The sequence below is a fragment of the Rhinolophus sinicus genome, chromosome 14, assembly GCF_057876585.1.
Source record: "Rhinolophus sinicus isolate RSI-liver-muscle chromosome 14, RSI-T2T, whole genome shotgun sequence".
NCBI classification, from domain to species: domain Eukaryota; kingdom Metazoa; phylum Chordata; class Mammalia; order Chiroptera; family Rhinolophidae; genus Rhinolophus; species Rhinolophus sinicus.
In genome coordinates this window covers 184,459,338-184,482,572 of record NC_142514.1, presented here as the reverse complement: position 1 = coordinate 184,482,572, position 23,235 = coordinate 184,459,338, and the positions used below count along the sequence as shown (strand labels likewise).

The following is a 23,235-nucleotide window of genomic DNA, read 5'->3' as shown; positions in this document are numbered from 1 at the left end:
GGACACCCAACCCCAAGGCCAGTTAAGCTTCAGGATGAGCTGCGTCCACTCGAGTCGGTCAGGGTGAGTGGTGCAAACCAGACCAGAAAGCATTGACTCCGATTCATTGAAATACCCCCCTGAACTTGGGTTCCCAGTGGGAAAAAGGCTAACAGGTGGTATGCCTGTTAAGTATTCAGGCCTCTTGTTCAGTCTCAGGTTTTCTCTCCGATGTGTGACTCCTTTCCAATGACCAGTGACAGGTCACTTGCCGCCTGCTGCCCAGAGACCTTGTGTGATTTCTGTTTCTTACATGTGAGGGTTCTGTCCCTGCACGCTATCAGCAAGGTCAGCGAGCTGCCGACCTTGACCTCGGGCACTTCTGTAGCCCAGGGTCAGTCAGGGTAAGCGTGACCCTAGCATGCAAGGGAGGGTGAGGTCACCAGCCTTCTCTCCTGCTGATGTCATAAGAACTTAGGTTTTGTTTGTGTTCACTGATGGGGCCCAGAGGAAAAGTGGATTTTGATTCTCAGGAAGGGGCAGGTGGGGGTGTGGCAGGATTAGGAATGGGGTCACCCACCCAAGCTGTGTACGCCCCTCTTCACTTAGGCCTTAAGCACAGAAGGCGGGCTGCAGGCTCACAGCAATGGTTTTGGTGGTGTTCTTTACAACAGTAAGTCAGTGTGTTACCAGAGCCTATTTTCTTCCTGTCAGATTTGTGAGTTTTCCGCTAAGTGGCAGCAGACAGTGCCTTCTGTCTTTGGGGGGTAACCCCTCAGGGGTAGCAGAGTGTGTCTGGGTCTGCTCGGCCACACCAGAGGGCTGGCAGGGCATCTGCAGGTGGGTCTCCCCGTCTGACACCTGAGCAGGCAACATCCGGAGTGACAGGAGTGGAGTTGTATTTCTCCAGTATCTGTTGAACACCTGTTACATGTCAGGTGCTGGGGGTGGGGAGGCACCGTCTGAGAGGCGTCCTTGTGGGATGTGATTAAAGCCACAGAAGCAGGTGAGATAACCTAAGGAAAGAGGACGGGGCTTGCCAACACAGGTGCCATCACGTTACTCGTCCTCGTGACCCAGGAGAGCACAGCCTGTGGCGGCTGAGGAGACGAGATGGGCTGTGAAGGAGCAAAGGACCACGTGGGAGGGGAGGTGCAGTGAGGGGAGGACTCATCCTCCTCACAGGGAACGAGCAGGTCTAACTGCCGAGGTGGGAGCTTCCAGGGGGAGAGGTTCCAAGAAAGGACGTGAAGGAGTTGACCAGAGTCGGGAAGGAGGGGTGGTCTCGGGAGTACGGGTCCTTGGTAACAGGGAAGAGGGGAAAGGCGTTGGGGAGCCAGTTCCAGCGTGAGGGCTTCGATTTTGTAAAGTAGATGGCGAGGTCATCTTGAGAGTGAGGAGGAGATGAGGGGCCCCAAAGGTTGAGAAGCCTGAAGGAGACTTGACATTAAGAAAGGGAAAGCAAGTCGACCATAGAAACCTAGTGTATTTATTACAGAGATCTTCACCGGTCACCTTCTAGGTAGCAGTTGGTGTTCTAGACACCCAGGGGGGCCACAGAAGACGGCAGGGCTGGACGATAAAGGGTCAGGTGGGCAGGAGAAGGCTTGACTGAACCACCCTGGAGTGCACACAGGTTAGGGAAGAGGAGATGAGTCTGCCACCGGAATGGACCAGAGTAAACAGGTCCTCAAGGCCCGGAGACACCCCTGTGGTCAGGGAACAGCCAAGCAGTAGCCAGACAGACACACAGGGAAGACAGGAGGTTGGGGTCAGGTGGGCGCTCAGAGTTTGGAAGGGCTGCACTTTCAATGACGAAGCGGTCCCCAAGAGGTCTGGGGGAGAGTGTCTTGGTTCTGAGAAACCAATTTGGACAGAACTGAGGTCACCCAAGATGATGTCAGACAGCCTTCACGTGAGTCCTGGGAACCAAGCAACCGTGCCCGTAGCCAGACCGAAACTGAGCCCGTGGAACAAACACGGGGAGACATCCGAGACTCCCTCCTCGGGATGGGGGGGGCGCCTTGTGGAGGCGCGAGGTGAGGTGAAGGTGAGGTGAGTAAAAGCTCGTTACCTATGTTTCAATGAGTGAGTGAGTCAGCCTGCCTGAGGCCACACAACTTGTGATGAGTGACAGAGCCATACGTCAACCCGAGACCCAGCTCCAAGGCCCCACCGGCTTTGGGGGTCACAGAGCCAGGGTCCCGTGGGCCAGCTGGAATCATGATGCCCCACCTTCGCGAGGTTAATTCTGGAGGTCTCAGTTTCCTAAGAATTCTCCTGGGTGACAAACAGCAATCCCTGCTTTCATTGCCATCCAGTTACGTGGGGCCAGGAGAACTCTGTCTAAAGGTTGTTGTGCGGGTAAGTGGGGTGGCCCACCCCCATTAGTCATATGGACACAGGGAATTGGAAAAGTAGGCCAGGTGTCGTACACATGTTTGCCAGGCGGCTGAGGGGTGTGGATTTGTCTTTACCGGAAAAAGTGAGTCAAATACAAGGCTGCCTCGAGACAACAAAAGCAAAAGTCCAAGGTTTCCTCCAGCCTGGCCAGCTGCTGACGCTGCTACTTTAGCAGTGACCTTACACAAACAATCCCAGCACAAAGGAGGGACCGAATCTAACCAGGACGCTTCTTGTGTTCTCCCCTGAAATATGACTGTGGTGCGTTGGACAGTTGTGTCGTGGGCCAGATTTTGGAACTATATTTACACGAATGGGAAGCAGGGTTCTATTTACAGAAAGTTGATTTGCTTTTCAGAAGCACACCTATGAAACGAGTGGCACTTTTCCCTATTAATGTGTGTTTAACACCCCCGGGCAGCAGGTTTGGGCATTTTGATTTCATTACTCCAGCCGTTTCGGGAATAGTGAGTTGGACGCTGATGGGAAGTCACTAGGAGCAAGCAGGCGTCTCTCCCAGCCTGTGGCAGCTTGGAGGAAGTCCTTCCCAGGGTCACTCCCCTCAAAACCAAACAGAATGACGTTTATTTCCTCCTCTTGCCAGTCAAACGACATTTTTCTTCCCGGGCTAAGAGGGTGAGCGAAGGACTGAGCCTTGCCAGCCTCTGAGTGGGCCAGAGCTGACCCAAAGAACAACTCGGTCTGGAGTCCTGGCTGGCGGTGGGGGGCCTGGCCTGACCTCACCTCACCCCAGGCCATGCTGCTGGCACGGGGTTCAAGCAGGACCTTGGTCTTTTTGCCCTTTCCTAGCTGTGAGCGTGGGCAAAAATCACTTCCCCCTTTCTAACGTCAGCTTTCTCACCTATGAAATGGGGCTAATACTAGCACTTAACCTTGGGATTGTTGGCAGATTAAGTGACAGCACCAGTTAAGCCTTCTCAGGGGGCCTGGCATCCCCATCAGCAGTTAGTGTCAGCTGGCGTTAATATGTGCAAACTCAGGAGTGTGTGTGGCAGCCCCAGCCTCGTGGGCCGCTTCTCTCTGCTTCCGACCTCTGCCCTTTCAGAGAACATCGGCTCAAATGGCCTTAATCACTTCTCCATCCCAATTTCAAAATGCCGGGCTGCTGGAGCTGGTCGCCACCACTGACATGGACAGAACACGATTCCAGTTCTTTCTTTCTTCCTCTAGCCAATGCCTCTTGGCCAACCAAGCCATTGCTTCCTCCGCTCAGCGGAGAACACTGCTCCGTCCCAGTTCCTCCCCTATTCCGCAGGGGTCTTTCTGGACTCACCTCCGTTGACGACCTTCCCTCCTTGAATGCCAAATAGGTGTTGGCCTCTCAAGAGGCACAGGGGCTACAGGAGTGACTCCAGGCCAGCCCTTCCCCTCACAAAGAACAGACACACAGACAGCAAGCAAGTGTGCTGAATGCTGGGCTAGATGTATATATAATATGTGACAAGTCTTGTCCCCTCCCACCTCGTTGGGGATTAAATGCTGCAGCCGAGTGATGTGTGGGCACCAGCCTGGCACACAGTGAGTGCTCAGTAATACACTTGCTTCCATTTTCTGGAGTCTAATTTCAAAGGCTGTGCCTTTTCTCTGGCTTCACGGGAGGAGACCCAGCACCAGTCCGGGCTCCCCAACCTCCTCCTGGCCCCCCAGCCCCTACGGTGCCCCAGCCATCCCAGGAGGCCAGAGAAGAAAGGGCGACAGAGAGGCCAACCAACCCCAGGGAGGGAGAGCGCCTTGCCTGGGGTCACACAGTGAGCCGGAGGCAGAGGAGGGCAGGACATGACCCCAGGGAGCACTGGCCGCCTAAGCCACCATGCCAGCAGTGCCCGGCAGTGCCCGGGCAGGGCCGCTCTATGCTCTTGGCTGCGGGCAGCCCCGCCAGCCAGGCAGCTGCTGTTGACATGTGATAACGTGTGTTTGTTTAGCTGGAACCTCTCATCAAAGGGGTTAATGTTCAACTCCCTCCAGTCTCTGTGGCTGCAGCCCGGAGCCAGCGCTGAGACCCTCGCCAGCCCTGGGGCCCACAGCCTGTCTCCCTTCCTCCCCAGACAGCGAGTCAGTTGTTGCCTGGGAGAGCACTCCATGAAGGCCCCAAGTGTCTCTCTGGGCTCTCGGGGACACTGAAGGCCAGCGGGCTGGGCTCCGCACTGCGGCTCCTGGGAGGAGGAGGCTGAGGGACGGCTCACCAGTGTCACACAGCCCACAAGGTTCCACCACATGGCTGGGAGCCTGGGGACCCCTGGTGGGTTGTGGCTTTAAGTATGGGGGTGGGGCTGGTCAGCGGCCCTGGATTTCACTTGGGTTAGGGGGTCTTTGCTTGCTTTTCTCTCTGCCTGGACCCCGTCTCTGCCCACCCCTGACCTGAGCAGTTCCTGTCACCCCTCAGGCTTCCGTGCAGATGTCACCTCCCAAATCCTCTCGCCCTCCTTGCCCCCTACGCCGCTCCAATCTTCTCTTTGCTCAGCCCTGATCCTCCAGCCCCATGGGGTCCTTTGGGCCTGATGGATGTCAGACCCAGGGAGGTCTAGGCAAGTCACAGGCTGATGGGGGAGGGGCTTCCTTCCTGGAGAAAGGAACCCTCGGGGCACTCAGCGTCCCTCCTTAGGTTGGCCAGAAAGGGCTCAGGTCACCCTGAAAAGCCAAAGCCTCAGGCTACCACCAGCCATGGGAGCCCCTGGGCCAGCCTCTCTTCCTCCCTCCCAGTGAAGCGGGAAGCCCAGGGGGCCGTGACCATGTCATCCTGCCCAGCAAAGAAAGGGCGGGAAGCAGGGAGCAGAGCTGCCACTGGACCTGGGATGTTGCCTGAGGTTTGGGGTGTGGAGGGCTGAAGGCCAAGAGGTACATGGATGGGGGCAGCAGCCTCTCTTGCTTCCACCTGCCATTGCCACCGCCTTCATGCCAGGGAAGCGCGGTGGACCTGCAGGGAATACACTGTTCTCCAGCCCACCTCTGGGCACAGAAACTGTCGCTTCCCGGGGGCTCCCACGCATCCCTAAGGGCTGGGCGCCATGAGCACTGAGCTCAAAAGCCCAGCCTCATCCAGCTTCAAGGAACCTTCCAGATCTACTTCTGTATAGCCAGGAAATAGAGAAGTAAACTGAGGCCCACTGACGGGCCCAGAGTGTGTGAGGCAGGGCCAGAGCAGGCCCGAGGACCTGTCCCTCCGCCAGGCTCCCTGCTTTCCTTGTGGGCAAGAAGGGAAAGTGTGTTCTGCTTCAGGGGCAAAGCTGGAGGCATGAGAGAGAAAAGGGCACCCTTGGCTACCACTGTTGCAGGATGCCCAGAGGGAGACGAGGAGCCTGGGGGCAGCCCCACCCCCGCCTGCCAGCCTTCCTGCCCAGGTGGTACTTGAGCCCAGGGCCACCCAATTCTGAAGCTGCCCCCATGCCCCCCAGTGCCCCGTGGACAGTGGGCAGTGAGGACACAGTGGGGCAGCGAGGCCAGCATCCAGCCCTCGGTCAGAGAAGAGACAGACTGGGCCGCTGTGAGGTGAGCCAGGCCGTGACCGGCCCCACACTAGGCAGCATTGCAGACACTAGGTCAGGTAAACTGGAGGCTGCAGCTATTGCCACACGGCTTCCACAGGTCTCTGTGTCAGCGTGTGAAGACCGGCTGACCTTGGACTCTGGCTATCAGGAGGCACAGAGAACTCGACTTCTTCCCTCCCCCAGCGTTGGCCCAGCTCCTGCTGCCACAGCTCCCTGGGGCTGCCTGCAGGACCACTCACTCCAAGTCAATGTATTCATTCACTCATTCATTCATTCATTCATTCGTGGGGTGCTTGCTGGGCACCTGCTCTGTACCATGAGCTACACTGGGCACCAGGGAATCCCCCCTCCCTGTGGACTCATCCCCAGCCTGACAGACAGACAGACAGACAGACAGACAGACAGACAGACAGACAGACTTTGGTTGGGAATCTGGAACAAGGGACAGAGCAGGGGCATCCTGGGAGGGTGGCAGGCACCGCAGAGAGGACTTCTCAGAAAAAGTGTCCTTTGAGCTGGGTTCTGAGAGAGGAGGAGGCGGGCCGTGCAGGTGGGGAAGGGCCTGCAGCCCCCCACACCGCCTCAGAAGCCGACGTGTCCCCACCCTTTCACAGCTCTCGTTCATTCACCAGTCTCTTCCCTGGGCTGAGAGCTGAGGCGTCAGACACGGCGCGTGACCTGACACTACCTCATTTTACCACTAGAGTGACACTGCTTTAACAGTATGTCCATGATAGTGCAAAAAGAAAAGAAAGAGGGGTCTGTGGTGGAGTCGCAGAACGCAGGCTGTGGGATCAGGCAGCTCGGCGGAATCTGGACTCAGCCACTTGCTGGCTGCCATGTTTCCTCAACGGTGCTTGTGGAGCTTTGGTGAGGATTAAACGAGATGACTGATTTAATGTGCTTGGTCGGCATGGTGCCTGGCATTCGATCACCTCTCGATAAGCAGCAGAGCTTGGCTGTTGGGAGAGGCCGTCCTGGATGGAGGCTGGCCTGGGCACTCGGTGTTTGAGTGGGAGAACACTGAATACTCCCCTCACCCAAGGGAACATTTCTTCTTCTGGGGCTTCCTGGACCTGTGCTGAGGGTCAGCGTGTCCCTGTGGCCACCTCTAAGTCCACCCAGCCCTTCAGGTAAGGAAGAACGGCCAGCCACTGTCAGCAGGGCTGGGACCAGAGACAGGTTTGGGCCATGGTTCCCTTGTCATGGTCACTTGCTATGTCCACTTCCTGGATGCCAGTCCCCTTCTTGGGAAAAGGCCACTTCTCAGTCCGTGTGGGTCAGGGTGGACCAGTCTCCCCTCGCCTGACTACAGCGCTGGCCAATCAGAGGGCACGTCCCCCGGGCACGGTGACTGGTCTGAGGACGGACGTATGATCAAGCTGGGCCAATGAAATGCAGCTTTGGGACTTTAGGGGAGACCCTGAGGCCAGGGGAGCTCTCTCCGCAGGGGTTGCTTCATTGGTAGGTCGTGAGCCTGGAGCTGCCACACACCTTCTTGCCAACCTAGGGCGAGGCCACCAAGGGAGTTAGTCGGATTAGCCTGATGTTTACAACCCCAGGTGCCTCAGCCCGCAGCCCAGATTTGAAACCTGCTACCGTGCTGGGATTGGGACCCCAGAGGTCAGGCCAGAGGCTAGCCTGGTCACTGATTTGCTGTGTGACTCAGGGCCAGGCCTGCTCTAAGCTTCTGTCAACAGCGGGCTCTGACCCCCGCCTTGTGAAGTGTACAGGACTGGCAAGGTTCTTGCCAGGCCTGTAACCTCCTGTAACCACGAGGTGACAGGCCAGGGCCTTGGTCACCCACTGCTCCATTTGGCAGGCTGCCCGCCCCCTTTGTCCTGCTGTACCTGCCATGGGACCCTGACCCGCACCAGGCTGGCTGGGTGTCGTAAGGCCTGGGGCACAGGCGTGAGGAGATGGAGGCCTCACGCTCCTGGGTTTGAATCCACACCCGCCACCTTCGGGCTGTGTGATTAGGGGGAAATGAGGTCACCTCTTTGAGATTCGCTTTCCTCATCTGCTACATGGGAATGGTGATAACGACAACTAATTGTCAGCTGTCACCTAGGGATACACACTGGGCTTGAACGTTCCATGTGTTATCTTGATTTCTGCCCACGGTCACGTGAGCTAGGCCTCACCTCTGCGTGTTCTAATGAGGAAACTGAAGAAAATAAGACTAAAACCCACAGACCCACAGGACAGAACTGGGATTTGAACCTCGGTTTTTTCTGTTCTAAAGTCAGCGTCCCCAACAACTTCCTTGAATGCTTTCCTTACCAGGTCCTGTCTCAGGCAAGATTCAGCCAGGAAAACGGGATTTCAAGCAGAGGGATTGAATCCAGCACGTAGGGACTTGCAAGACCATGGGCACAGCTGGGGGAGTGGAGGGTGGGCAGCCCTCCCTGGCGCTTGGAAATCCGAAAGCTCGGGAATTGCAGGGTTTGTATCCATTCTACTCACATTGGGCATTGTGGTCTCCTGTTTGGGGCTGTTATCAATGGTCTGGTAGACATCGTTCACGCACGTCTGTTGGTGGACCTAACACTCATTTCCATCAGGTGCAAGAACGGGTTCTTAAGATATTTGCACGTTCACAATCCAATTATTTCTCCACACTTTGTTATGAAAAATTTCGAGCCTACAGAAAACTGGGAAGAATTGTTCAATGAACTCTGTATCCGGTCCACCTGGGTGTCACCACCAACATTCTTCTCTAACTGCCTTATCGGCTCTCTATCCATCTGCCCATCACTCCACCCACCCACTAGTCTACTTTTATTGATATAATTTTAAGAAAAAAAAAGGATACAAAATTATCCAAAAGCCATTGACCCGGAGAGATTGGGAGGAAAAGCAGCAAACCCCCAGAGGCCACGGTGATTTCTGCTTGATGGGATTTTTATTTTATTTTTTTTAGTATTTCCCAACTTTTCTGCAGCGAACGTCTATTAGTAATTTTGATCAAGAAAAAAAATCCATTTTAAATAAAAAAGGAACTTTGTCTTTTATAGGATTGGAATTTCTCTTTGGGGAAAAGAGGCAATGGAGAAATGAGTGGGGATGAGGGTGGAGAGGTACTTGCACCCACTTCAAACATAGAAGGAGCCCAGAAAAGAACCAGGTGCCAGAATGGTGGTTGCGGAAGGGAGGAGGTAATGGGGAGTTGTTGTTTAATGGGGATAGTCTCAGTTCTGCAAGAGAAAAGAGTGCTAGAGATTGGTTGCATGACAATGGGAATTTGCTTAATTAACACTACTGAAAGACACACTTAAAAATGTTTAACATGGTTGAGTTGGTCATTTCAGATGAGAAAGACCAAATTCCTGGGAAAATCTGAGAGTGTGATAACCCCACTTGGCTCATGGTTATAAATGTAAACTCAAACTAGTTGAACCTGTTATAGGATGTTCTTTAGGAACATTCAGTTTTTCAGGGGAGTTGAGAAGGGCAGGTATAAAGGAGCCAGCTGGGTTCACCTAGGATGGGGCTTTGCTAGGTGAACACAATCGAGGAAGGCCAACTGCTGTAACAAAGAGCCCCAGATTGCAGCAGCTAAACACCATAAAGCTTTGCTTCTGGCACACACAAATCCTTGCAGGTGTCCCTGCTCAGTCATCTCTCCTCGATGCGGTAACTCTAGGATTCAGGCTCCCTTCTTCTCACGATACTGTTGTCTTCACCTTGCAGCTCCCTAGGCCACCGTGGAAGGGGAAGGGAGTGTGGGGAAGGCACCCCAGATATTTCATGTCTGGAGCCTGCAGGGACATGTATGACTTCTGTTCATATCTTTGTCCCATCATGTGGTGGGCAGGTCGCCTTCCATGTGGTGATCCAGGGACCCAGGCACCTTGGAACTATTGCCGTTGACTTCGCTCAACTAATCTATTTAAAAAAAAAAAAAGCCAAACAGTCACTTTTGCTAAGCCACGTCACCAAACCAAAACTTAATAACTAACCTAAGTGCAGTTTCAGCCTCTCTCTGGAATGTAATTTTTAAGCAATCAACCTGAAATTTCCTGATCAGCTCTAGTGAGGTCATCTGCCTGAGAAGAACCCCTGCCTGAAATAACCCACTCTTTTAACTTCTTGGCCCCAACTTCTTTCTGCCTATAAAAAACCTCCCATTTTGTACAGCTCATTGGAGCTCCTTTCTAGTTGCCAGATGGGATACTGCCTGATCAGGAATCTGTCGACTGAGCATGAATGAATCAGGAGATTCACCAGAATTAAACGACAAGGTTACATTCAAGAGTCTTAAGGAAACTGCAACTCGGGAAACACTACCAGGCAGCTCCAGGGTTTTCCGAAGAAAAGTTGAGAGTTTCTATGGTAAAAAGTACATTCGTGCGAAGAATCAGTCCTGTCTTCTTAGCCTGTGGATTGGCCCGAGATGGTTCCTCTAGATGCCTGCTGGCCTGGACATCCGTTCCTAAATTCTTCAGGGGGTCATGTGTAGGATTTGTTGGTGAAAGGATGTCTAAACCTAAATTTTTCTTTTATTTTTCTATTACAGTTGACATACAATATTATATTAGTTTCAGGGGTACAAAACAACATAGTGATTAGACATTTATGTACCTCAGAAAGTGATCACCCCAATAAGTCTAGTACCCATCGGACACTGTACATAATTCTTACAATATTATTGACTATATTCTCTATGTACACAAACTTTTGTAAGAATTTATTTGAGCCAAATTTTTGAGGACCTGCCCAGAAGCAAGATGTCAGCAGACTGAGTAAATGCTCTGGAGAATGGCAGTTTTGCAGCTCATTTTATACATTAGAATCAAAGGGGGAAATGTAAGGAGGGTTACATGAAATCCATTGGTGCTAGGTTAGGGAGGCAGGAGAAAGCAAAACGGGAAATCTTTAGGATTGGGTAAGAAGCAAAACAGGAGAGGCACATACTTCTCTTACATGGGTGGGTACAGGATAGGTAACGTGTGACATTTCCGGCACATAGAGATGGAATGCGAGCAACAAGGTAACAATGAGCCGATCCTGGGTCTTGTGCTCTGGTGCAGGCGGCTGTGCCTTCAAGGCCTCTGGGAAAGAAAATGACTGACAGTTCAAAGGTGTGTAATCCTCGGTGCATGAGAACAATGGACTCACTTAAGGTAAAGCCTGACCTTTGCTAAGGAAGCTATCGGCCTGGACTCTCTGCCATGACCTGCTCCGTTAGGAATTTGTGATCAGGCCGTCCTGTGTGGTTACTTCCGGCCACTGAGCTTGTCAGGCCTGCGTGTGGCCCCCTGAGCTTGTCAGGTACACTATGTTGCCCTCTTCATTCACAGATTTCTATATCTCCAGGCACTGAGGCACTACTGAATAGTTCTAAAGTTAAATTCCCTGGCTAAAGTAAAATACAATCGTTTTCCTTATGTTTCACCCCACTCTGATTTTTTCGTTGTCTATAGTGACTCAAATCGCTTAAGAAAGCTAATTAGATCTACAATATTACTGGGTTGAATTTTGGTGTTCAAAAAATCCTTCTAACAACCATCTGAGGTAGGGACTCATATTTTCCATCTTACAGGCAAGGAACAGAGGCACAGAGAGAATAATCACCTGTGCAGTGCCTAACAGCAAATAAGTGGTGGAACTGGGATTAGAACTCAGGCCACAGGGTGCCACAACCTCAGTCCATTCATTCACTTAAACGTTCGTTAAGCACCTAAGACAAGCCGGCACTGAAGGAGGGAGAGGGACTGAGGGCAGTAGATGGAGGCGGCCAGGAAAGGAGAGGGTGGGGGGCTCACAGCCTGAGCCCCAAGGGCACGGGGCTTTGGGGGAGGGCTGCATGGGTCCTTGGCCTTCGGCTCTGACTTTGCAGGGGTGGGGGGAGCTGCTGATTAGTCCTGCCTCAGGGAATGGGGAACCTTGCCCGGTCACTGGCCGCTGGCCGCCTCAGGTGGTTCCTTGTTATTCCCATTGCAAGTATAAGCTCTAACTCCAAAAGCAGCTTCATCAAGCCTGTCGAGGGAAAACTAAAGCCTTCAGCTGCTCCCAACAGAACATTTGGGGGGCGACCCCCACCAGGTCCCAACAGGTAGGTGGTGGGGACAAACTTGTAGAGCATGGAGGCCCATGGTGGAGGTTGGTCAAGCGGGGATGCTGCACAGTGGCCCTGCAGCTGAGGGAGGTCAGGGCCCCTGGACCATCTGAGTAGGCTCTGCCCACCTCCCCATCTTCCCCTTCCTCTCCCCTCCCCCATCTGCCCCTTGCCCTGAGCCAGCTCTGATCACTGAGTGGGGAGAGGTGGAATCCTGTCGGCCTGGATTCCTTAGCCCCACGATGTGGGGGGACGGTGAGGGGGTGGTCAGGCGGCAGCCTCCCGGGACCTAGAGGATCTCCTACGGTGGCCTCCCCCTTTCCCATCATTCCCCTTGTAACCTCCCTGCCTCCGCTCTTCTCTCTCTGCCGTTAGATGGCGTTCTTAGAAGTTCTGGGACCAGCCAAGGTCACACAGAGGGTCCCCACTGGCACCTTCAGGAAGAGTGGGGTGCGAGGCTGCCAGCTCCCCATGGCATCCAGGCTCGGGACGGGAAGTGACCCTAGGAGGAGAGACCCTCCCCGAAGTAGGAGCAGCCCCTGGGTTTGGAGAACGGGGAGTGGGGATGGCCCCGCGGCAGCCAAGGCATCCTGGGCAAGCAGAGCCACTCACTCTGGTGTGGGTCTAGGCCTCAGTTTACCCACCTGCAAGGGGTCCTGCTGGTCGTTCTCCTGCAGAAAAGAGAGCCACCCTGAGGCCACCTGGTGCAAGTCAAGCCTGCAGGGCCCAGGGATGACTGAGAAGCAAGGAGCCCAGAGGGGTTCAGTGCCTGAACCAAGGACTCCTGACCCCTAGCCCGTAAGTCTCACCCCCACAGTGTGACTTCCATCATAACTGGGATCTTTTCAAAAATAAATTTATTACAAAAGTAATTCATGGAGGGTGCAAAACCACAGGGCAGGTTTTCACCAAATTTGGAAAGCGAGTTTGGATGGTATGTTTTAAAAAATAGACTGTGGGGACACAGGAAATGCACGCTAGGGGCCCGAGGGGCCACTTCTAGTAGATGGATGTGCATTGCCCAAGGTGAACCATGGGGGCCCCAGGGTGTACCATGGGGGCCCCAGGGCCTTCGGATTTTGATTTTTGGTGTCATCTCTAAATAACGATAATCAGATTGTCACACACACATGGTCAGACTTGAAAGATGTTCCTCACACCATACCCCTTTTCTATTAGCCTGTGAACAGTAAAATCATCTTCTTTGGGACCATATGGATGTATGTTAAAAGCATCAATTTGTTCAATGTAAGTGTTTCAAATACGCCCCCATTTTTATAATCCTGTTGAGGTATTTCTTCATTTTTGAAAGTGCCAGGAACCTGAAAGAATAGAAAAGGCCTCAGGCCCTGTTAGACATCTGGGAGGCCCTGCAACGCCAGACCTGCTGCAGGCACTCGCTGCAGGCACTCGCTGCAGGCTCTCCCAGTAGCACTTATGATGAGTTGCTGCAGGGCCACCCTTATTCACAACAGGCGACGGCTGCTGTGTTCCGGCCTCCGAGAATTCAGCTAAGAGTCAGTACACAGCTACCCTTGGTGGGGCCCTGACTCTGTGCCCAGCCATTTTCCTGCGGGTTTCAGTGACACCCCCCAACAACCCTGTACGGTAGGAACCACTACCTCCATCTGGCTGAGAAGCAGGTGGCTTGTCCAAGATGTTGACCGAGCATAAATGAATCAGGAGGCTTCGCTAAAATTAAAAATGATAAAGAGTCACTCAAGAGTCTTAGGCTTTACAAACTGGAAACACAATTAGGTAATACCCAGAGTGTTCCAAAGAAGAGAGAAAAGCCAAATGTTCTTATTGGTAGATCAGCTACGGGCATGGTCAAAGCAGCCAGGAGCCAAAAATACCCCTCTGCCAAGTCAGACTCCTCCTCGCATGATAGAAACTGGGGCCCCTGGCGTTTCCCAGAAAAGGCAGCAGACCCTGGTGCAATAAACAGCTCCGGATGCAGGCGCTCGCGTCCCATCTGCCCTGGGGGTGCCTGCTCATCTGCCACCTCACTCAGCCAACCCCCACCCCAAAAATTGCATATATGCCTCCCTCCCTCTACCCTGGACACGACTTCACTGCCCGCGTCTGCGGACCAGTGAACCTCGCCTGGGGCGCAGAATAAAGCACTCACTTTGCTCAACCCGCTTGACTCTCTCAGTCTCATTATCTCGCCGCAAGCCTCACACTTATTCCACATTCTTGAGAAGAATCAGTCCTGCCTTCTTAGCCTCTGGATTGGTCCGAGACGGTTCCTCTGGATGACCGGTGGTCTGGATACTGGGTGTCAGGTGGTCTGGATAGTGAATACTTTTTCGTTAGTCCTTCGGAGGGTCATATAGGATTTATATAACTCTCCAGGCGTTGATGCACAACTGAAAAGGCTAGTTAAAGTAAGAACAGAATGATTTCCTCGTCCCTCCACCTACTTGATTTTAGTAATTTAGCAGCGTGACTATAGCGACCCCATGTTATTTCTTCACTCCTTCCTCAAAGGTCACCCAGTGGGTTGAGGCACAAGCGCCAAAGACAGGGTCTCACCTTAATGCTATACTCAGGGTCCCTGAAAAGGGGGAGGACCCGTGCCTCCCACCCACCAGACATGAAATGTGGGCATTCAAGTCACCTGCTTTCATTAACCCCCTGAAGCCTAAGCCCCACCTGGGGCCCCAAGGCACTGAGGCTGGGTATACGGTAGGAGGCCATGGGATGAGACCACACTAGGGCTCAGAGACCTCCAGGAATCTGCTGCGCCTGCTCAGTCTCTAGTTAGATGACAGTGTCCTGGGGTGAGGCCAAACCCGGGCACTCCGTGAAGGGCCCAGATCCACTGTCACTCTGCGGGCGGGGCTGTAACCCAAGCTGTAGCATGTAGATTTCAGCCCACTGGCCTCTGCGCTCACATCAATATTTTAAAGCTCAGAACTGAAGTAGGAGTGCTTGGTCATGAGCACAGCTCAGCCAGGGCTCTGCTGCTCCAGCCCTCCAGTGAACCCCACTGTGCCAAGCATCTAGTGAACCCCGCTGTGGGCTAAAGGTGCTTTCGGTGCGAAGGGCGAGACTCCCCTGCATTCAGAGGGAGGAGTCCTGGGTGGGTCTCCTTTCTGCCCTTGATAACTGCTTGCTTTGGACAAATGGTCTCACCTCCTGGTGGAGTTCAGCCTTCTCAAGTGGAAGATGAAGTGCTAATTACACTCACCTCCCTGCTGGTTGTGAAAGTTCAAAGATCTTGGATGCCAGTAAAGGGCTGGGCACAGGGCCTGCTCCTACCAGGTGGGGGTGGGGGAGTGGGGCAGACTCACAAAGCCCTTCCAGGGCTGGGCTCATAGGTGGACCCCTCTGTGCCCTGGGAAGGCCGCTGGTCCACCCAGTGGCCCTGGGGATCCCCTCAGGCCAGACCAAAGGAATCAGTCTGCAGGAATGCCAGGGATTGGACAGGACCGTCCCAATCCCTACCCCCACCCCTCCTAAGGCTCATCACCCTCTGTGACTGCTCTCAGAGTTTAGCATTAATCAAAGAGCTTTGGGAAACTTTTTTCTTATGTCCCAGAAGAAAACATTTTGTAATGAACCGCCCCCTCCCCAGCACCAGTCGGTACCAGCCATAGCAAATTTCTCTCCAAGCCTTTTCCACTTGTGCCCAAATGCTGACCTTCTGGCCATCGGAACATGCGATCTAGTTTGAATTATTTTCTTGCAGGACATGGTCTCCCTGCGGAGCTGCTACCAGTGTGTGCGTTATTCATGACCTAATGCCAGCTCACGGCGTGCTTTGCACACATCCTCTCATTCAGCCCTCACCACAACCGTGCGCCCTGTGGATTGGAACCCCCATCTTACAGTGGAAGAAACTGAGGTTCAGCCCAAAGCCATCCATTCAGCAAACATTTCTTGAGTGCCTCCAAACAGCAGGGCCTGCTGGGCACTGTGGCAGAGAACAAGGTGCTCAAGGACCCCACTCCCTGGGGGTTCTAGTCTGGTGGGGAGACAGACAATACACAACAAACAAGTAAAGAAGGGGGAGGGGAGAGGCGAGGGTGGCGGTGCGGGGGCAGTGCTACTATTCCAGATGGGATCGGGAGGCAGGCATGGCTGTTTTCCTCACTATCCAGTTGTGAATGAAACAGGGTGAGGTGGGGGGCAGCAAAGGAGACCTGACAAGCTCAGGGGGCCTCACGCAGGCCTGACAAGCTCAGTGGCCGGAAGTAACCACACAGGACGGCCTGATCACAAATTCCTAACGGAGCAGGTCATGGCAGAGAGTCCAGGCCGATAGCTTCCTTAGCAAAGGTCAGGTTTTACCTTAAATGAGTCCATTGTTCTCATGCACCGAGGATTACACACCTTTGAACTGTCAGTCATTTTCTTTCCCAGAGGCCTTGAAGGCACAGCCGCCGGCACCAGAGCACAAGACCCAGGAACCGCTCATTGTTACCTTGTTGCTCGCATTCCATCTCTATGTGCCGGAAATGTTACACGTTACCTATCCTGTACCCACCCATGTAAGAGAAGTATGTGCCTCTCCTATTTTGCTTCTTACCCAATCCTAGAGATTTCCCCATTTTGCTTTCTCCCGCCTCCCTAATCTACCACCAATGGATTTTATATAACCTTCCTTAGGTTTTTGCCTTTGATTCTAAATGTATAAAGTGAGTTGTAGAATGCTGGTCTCTGGAGCATTTTCCCCAATCTGTTGAGATCTTGTTTCTGGGCATGTCCTTAAAACTTTGGCTCAAATAAATTCTTGTAAAAGTTTTCTATAGGTTTGCACGTTCTTTCATTGACACGGTGCTGCCAAGTCCTATGGAGCCTGGTACTTGAGAAATGTGTGGAAAATGAACCCTTCCTACCAACCTCCACCAGGCCACCTTTACCTCCTGTCTGATACACCAACATGTGGACCCATCATCCTCTATAACCAAGCACAGGGCTCTGAACAAACATGTAGGTTATTTCCAGCTTTCTCCAATTAGAGATAACGTGGAATGGACAGTTTTCTGCATGAGGCTTTTCTGCTTCTGGTGATTTCTTTTCTTGGGAGAGAGTCTTGGGAGTGGGGTTGCTAGCTTAAGGGTCCTAAACATATTTATCATTAAGGGTTTTTCCTTTTGGAGAAATAGTATATGTCTGGCACTTTTCCTGAGCACGCACTGTGTGACTGTTGACTCTGAAAATAGTTACTATTATGATCCAGGCAGAGGTACAGAGCAGGGGGCTCTTGACAGGCTGGTAAATGCCACCTCAGCCTTTCAAAGCCCTGCCCAAACACCCCCTGGGGAGGCTCCCCTCACTTCTAAGGGCAGAATTAGTCTTTTTTCATGTAAAACCAATTTTTTAGCATTACTATACACCAAGATTCCCCAGTCTCTGCCCTGGTGGTTTTGCCCCAGCACTGGGGGTGGGCCCAGACCTTCAGGACTTCCGCTGGACTGTAAGGCAGGGAGGGAAGTTTTGTATCTCTATGGAAACAGTGCCCTTCACACAAAGGAGCCAGGACACTACCGGCCTTGCCCCTCTCAGCCAAGGGACTTCAGCCTCTGCAGTACTCAGTGTCCACATCTATTAAATAGAAGGAAGAACAGAACACTTTTCCAACATCTCTTACTCCCACAGGGAACTGCAGTCCCCTAAAGGTATCCGTGGGTTCTAACAGCCCAACCCAGCAGATGCCAGAGAGTTATTTCAAATGATAGAGGCCCAACCCTTATTTCTAGTGCCCCTTCTTCCTGGCCAGATTTTTGGCATTCCTCTGAGATTACCAGGCTGTTGCCAGGGGACAGTGGGACAAAGGGCCTGACACCTGGGCAGGCAGTAGACAGGCCCCACCTCTCTGCGAGCTGGTATTTTTAGACAAAGTCCTTGGCGACCTTATCTAAATGGCCTAACTGGAGACTTTGATATCTCAGCTTTTCAAACATCCAATGGGGCTCCCACCTTCCCTCCCTCCTAAGGGCCTGGGCCTCTCCCAACTCCCTCCAGTGCAACGTCTAGACCCACCTCCACAGCTGTCTTGTCAAAGGCTCCCTTTCATTATAATCCTTTTGTTCAATAAGACCATTTTTCTTGGAGCAAGTTCAGCCAAGTACACACTACTGCGTTTCCCCCAAAATAAGACCTAACAGGAAAATAAGCCCTAGCATGATTTTTCAGGAGGACATCCCCTGAACATAAGCACTAATGCGTCTTTTGGAGCAAAAATTAATATAAGATCCAGTCTTATTTTCCGGGAAACACAGTATCTAAAAGATTTTTGCTTCCTGCGGACTGTGAAATCCCCACACAGAAGCCATTTCCTGTGCGCCAGGAGCTAAATTTCCTAAGCAGCCAGGGAAACCTCTTGTCCCTTAAAGTAGGATCTGTATTTTTGTATTCACTTACTTCCAGAAAGGATGGGGCGGCCGGATCAAAGAGGAGTGACACAGGGTGATGTGTGGCAAATGGGGGGGCTCGCTCCCCTCCGCGGGCAAAGGTGCGTTAGTCACAGTCACGCGCCTGCCCTGCGGGGGTGGGGGAGGAGGGCGGGGCGGCGTCCACAAAGCCAGCAGCGCCGTGGCACTCACCTTTGGCCAGTGTCACCCGCAGCTGCGGCCGCCCCACTGCGGGATGCCGCCCGTCCGCCCAGAGCATCTAGGCCCGGGCGTCCTCAGCACCACGGACAGGGAAACTGAGGCTGCAGGAGGCCTCAGAACGCTGGGCCTGGTGTGCGGCCTGGAACGCAGTCGCCTCTTCGAACTTTCGGGCCTTGGGTTCAGACCCAGGGACAATCATTCCTCCAGCTACGGACTGGACGGGGCCTGGCCGCGCCTTGCACGGAGCTGGCCCGGAGCTGGGAAATGTTATAAACACACACACACGGTGGTGCAGACTGAGGTGCCTCGCCCCAAGCTCAGGAGGAAAGAGAAGCCAGCCTCCAGGCACAAGCTTCCTGCCGGCCCCTACACCGGCCCACCCCTCTGACATCCTGGGGCACCGAGGAGTCCAAGGAAAGTTTCGGACCCCAGAGCCAAGCCCGGGGTCCCGCAAGGCTCAGGGGCCGCCCCGCAACCCCTGACACCCCTGCCATCACCACCCGCCTCGCTCTCTACCGGGGGTACCTTGGTGCCTCGCTCGCTCCCCTCCATCCTAACAGCCCCCGCAGCCAGTTCGACGCCCCGCCCCTCCGCTCCGACCCCGCCCCCCGAGGCAAGAGCGCCCGGGGTGGGGGCGGTGCCGCAGCCAATGGGGAGGCGGTGTGGCATGGGGGGCGGCGGTTGTGACGCGCCGGGTCGGCCAATCAGCGGCGAGCGCGGGGGCGGGCTGTGACGTGGGCGGCGTTCCTCGTGCGGCGGCGGTATAGAGCGAGCGCCCCGCTAGCACGGCCCGCAGAGCTCCGCCGCCGCCGTTATCGCCGCCCACTGCAGCCCGCTGTTCCCGCGCCGCCACTGCCGCCCGTGCTGTCCCAGCGCGCCCGCAACCGCGGCTAACGCCCCCGGCCGGCCGGTGAGCAAACCGACTAGCGGCCTCCGCGCCCCGCCGCCGTGAGGGGGTCGCTCGGCCGGACCCTGAGCCTCGCCCTCTCGCGCTGCGGCCGCCCGCGCCTCCTCGAACGCCTGCCCGGCATGAAGACCAAGTTCTGCAACGGGGGCGAGGCGGAGCCCTCGCCGCTCGGGCTGCTGCTGAGTTGCGGCGGCAGCAGCGCGGCCCCGGCACCCGGCGTGGGGCAGCAACGCGACGCCGCCAGCAACCTCGAGCCCAAGCCCCTGGGCGGCCGGCAGCCGCCGCTCGCGTTGCCCCCGCCGCCGCCCCCGCCGCTGCCGCCGGCCGAGGAGCAGCCCGAGCCCCGAACGCGGCGCAGGGCCTACCTGTGGTGCAAGGAGTTCCTGCCCGGTGCCTGGCGGGGCCTTCGCGAGGACCAGTTTCGCATCAGTGTCATCAGGTCGGTGGCGGGGCAGCGGCTGGGCAGGGGGAGGCGGCCAGCCGCTGGCCGGTCAGGTGACGCCGGCCGGGCGGGGGCGCTTCCGCGGGCGAAAGCCCCTTCCTCAACGCGGGTGAAACCCAAGCCAAGTCCCGCGAGGGGAGGGGGCCCGGGGCCGCCTAAGACCTTCCGAAAGGCAGGCTTTTGGAAAAAAAAATTCGTTTTCGTGGGAAAACAAGTCTCTTCTAAGGAGAACAATACCGTTCATTACAAATTACATTCTTTTTTTTTTTTTTTTTACAGAAGCTTAAAATATGTCTAGAAAGTCCCTTTGCGGTTTAGGGCCTTAAATGAAGAAGGCGGTGTTATGGTGGCTTTAAAAAAAAAAAAAATCGCTTGGTAACTTTTACTTCTAGTTCCTCGAGTCCACGATTTGATTTTTTCCCTTTCTGAAAGGTATTTGTTAGTGGCGAAGGGATAACATTTGCTCGTTCCCCACTAACACTGCTCAGACATGTAGGTGTGTTACTAGCCAGAGTTAGGAGGTGTGCCTCCAAAACTAAGTAACGTAAAACTCCTTTCTCTTTCTTTTAAGGTTAAAAAAATGTAATCGTAAACTTAAATTACCAAAAATGTTATGTGTGTACGTGTTCACACTTAACAAGAAAACATAAAGACCCCCTTGATTTTTGTCGCCCCTGGTCTCCCACGGGCTAACCATTTAACATTTAGTGTGTGTCCTGCTATTTACACCTTTAAAAAAACGTGTTGTCTTTTTCTGCTAATTTTTTTTTTAAACGGCTGACCAGGTTGAGTGCAGAATGTAGCCACTGGCTGGCTGGCTGCCACCGATAATCCCCAAATTCAGTTTCAGTCATTTGATGCCTTTTCTGTACCCAGTTCTTTCACCGGAGTCAGCAAAATTAAATGCAGCAAAATTAACTGAGCCTTCACTTCCTTTTTGTGCCTTGACCTCTCTTACAGATATATCTATGAGCAGTGAGAGTCAAGAGGCAGTTAGTTGGTAGGAAGCAGAGAAAAGAAAAACAAAGGTGTTCAGATAATCCCTGAATTGCCTAATAAAATTTCTTTAAAAATGAAACTCTCCAAAACGTTAATTCACATCTTAGTTGTTTCCAAGTTTTGGCTAGAAGCATCCATGTGCAGCTTTTTGTTAGACATAAGTTTGCAACGTCTTTGGGTGACTATGACGGAGTGCGATTGCTGAATCATACTGTAAGCGCTTGTTTCGTTTTGTGAGAAACCACCACGCTGTCTTGCAAAGTGGCTGCACCGTTTTGCGTTCCCACCAGCGGTGAGTGAGAGTTCCTGTTGCTCCACACCCTTGCCCACATTTGGTGTCGTCACTGTTCTGGATTTTGACCATTCTAACAGGTAGTCTGGTGGCCTCTCGCCGTTTTAATTTGCAATTCCCATATGTTGAACAACTTTTCATGTGCTTATTTGCCATCTGTATATCTTTGGTGACGTGTGTATTTAGGTCTTTTGCCCATTTTTTCATCAGGTTGTTTACTTACTGTTGAAATGTAAGAATTCTTTGTATATTTTGGATAAAGGTCCTATAGTCGATATATTTTCTTCCAGTTTGTGGCTTGTCTTCTTATTCTCTCGATACAGTGTGTCTTTTGCAGAGCAGAAGTTTTAAATTTTAATGAAGTCCACCTCATCAATTATTTCTTTCACGGACTGTCTTTGGTGTTATATCTAAAATGTCATCGCCATACCCCAGGTCATCTAGATTTTCTCGTATGTTATCTTCTAGTTTTAATAGTTTTGTATTTTATTTATTTACTTTTAAATATGGTATGTTAATTTTTATTTATTTATTTCTTTTTATTGGGGAACTTTTTTTTCCAGCCCCAGAGCTCCAAGTCAAGTCGTTTTCAGTCTAGTTGTGGAGGACGCAACTCACCAATGTGGGAATCCAAGTGGCGACCTTGGTGTTATGGACACTGCGCTCTACCCAACTGAGCTAACCAGCCGCCCCAGTCGTTTTGTATTTTACATTTAGGTCTCTGATCCATTTTGAGTTGGTTTTTGTGAAGGGTGTAAAGCCTGTGTCTAGAATTTGTGTGTGTGTGGGGGTGTGGGGGGGTGTCTGTCTGTCTAGTTGTTCCAGAGTCATTTATTGAAAAGACTGTCCTTTCTCCACTGAATTGCCTTTACTTTTTGTCAACGTCAGGTAACTATATTCATGTAGGTCTGTATCTGGGCTCTGCATTCTGTTCCATTGATCTGTTTGGCTGTTCTTCTGCTGGTACCACACTGTATTGATTACAGTGACTTTATAGTCAGTTTTGAAGTCTGGTAGGGTCAGTCCTCAGACTTTGTTATTCTTCAATATTGAGTTGGCTTTGTTGGGTCTTTTGCCTTCTATGTGAACTTTAGAGTCAGTTTGTTCATACCCATGAAATAACTTGCAGAGAGATGCATTGGTTAGGAAGAACTGACATCTTGACAATATTCTCTTCCTATTCGTGACAATGGAATATCTCTACATTTATTTAGTTCTTGGGTATCTTTCATTAGTTTTATAGTTTTCCTCATATAGATCTTATACTATATTGTTAGTTATACCTAAGTATTTTATTTTTGTTGTTGTTGCTGGTATAAATGGTAATTGTTTTTCATTTCAATTTCTGTTTGTTCATTGCTGGGATATAGGGAAGTGATTGACTTTTATATATCGACCTTGTATCCTGTAACCTTGCTATAATTGCTTATTAGTTCTAGGAGGTTTGCTTTTTGTTTTCTTTTTCCTTCAGGTTAGTCTCTTGGTTTGTTCGGCTCTGACACCGATGCCCATGTTCTCTTTGCGGGTCCTTGTCCGTCCCTGCCCCACCCCCGTCACGGAGCCCTGGCTGCCCGCCTGGCCTGCTCCGCAGTCTCAGCTGGCACCCTCTATCAGCTGGCAGGAAATCGCACTGTCCCTGGGACTGCCCTTGTCTTTAGCTTTCCATGAGTCTGTTTTGCATCCACAATGAGATTGTAATCTCCATGCCTTTCGTGACATATTTAGACATCTCACTGTTCCTGGCACGCCTTCTGTCGAGTATTGTAGCAGGCCAGACAGAGGCGGATGATGAATTAATAAAAATGTGAAGCCTGGGAGGTCCGTGTGGGCTAGAAGGGATGTGGAGCATTTTGTGGAGGGAGTGGGAGCACCCCTGATCTCACAGTTGGGAAGAGCAGGCAGAAGCATGCTTTGTTCAATGATGCTAAGGGTAGTGGCTTGAAATGGGATTTTAGGAACCTTTTCTGAGGAACGTTTGGTGATCTCTGGACAAATTTTCGATTGGCATGATTTGGTTGTGGTACTACTGGTGTCTGGAGGGTGGAACGCAGGGATACTGCCAAACATCCTCCAGTGCACA

At 52.6% G+C, this 23,235-nt stretch overlaps 1 protein-coding gene and 1 long non-coding RNA gene across 12 annotated transcripts in view; one reads left to right on the top strand and one right to left on the bottom strand.

The window, feature by feature from the left end:
* Positions 1–1,275: 1,275 nt before the first annotated feature.
* LOC148755990 (uncharacterized) lies at positions 1,276–19,034 on the bottom strand. 9 transcript variants are annotated; one of them, XR_016018417.1, is made up of 8 exons: positions 18,507–19,034; positions 15,787–15,922; positions 14,081–14,242; positions 13,572–13,641; positions 12,594–13,271; positions 10,806–10,942; positions 8,355–9,776; positions 1,276–7,394 (listed from the first exon to the last, which is right to left on the bottom strand). It is a non-coding gene; the product is annotated as an uncharacterized LOC148755990 (long non-coding RNA). The 9 variants fall into 9 exon arrangements; XR_016018416.1 differs by lacking the exon at positions 15,787–15,922 and adding an exon at positions 10,179–10,330; XR_016018418.1 differs by lacking the exon at positions 15,787–15,922 and adding an exon at positions 10,179–10,330 and having other exon boundaries at positions 10,815–10,942.
* A 215-nt stretch (positions 19,035–19,249) lies between these two features.
* Positions 19,250–23,235, top strand: part of CHKA (choline kinase alpha) — a 42,931-nt gene continuing 38,945 nt past the window's right edge. The window contains exon 1 of one of the 3 annotated variants that reach the window (XM_074336831.2): positions 19,250–19,861. In XM_074336831.2, the coding sequence (XP_074192932.1) occupies positions 19,545–19,861 (317 nt within the window). In that variant the 5' untranslated portion in view covers positions 19,250–19,544. The remainder of the gene's footprint in view (positions 19,862–23,235) is intronic. The other 2 variants (XM_074336832.2, XM_019717496.3) reach the window with 2 other exon arrangements.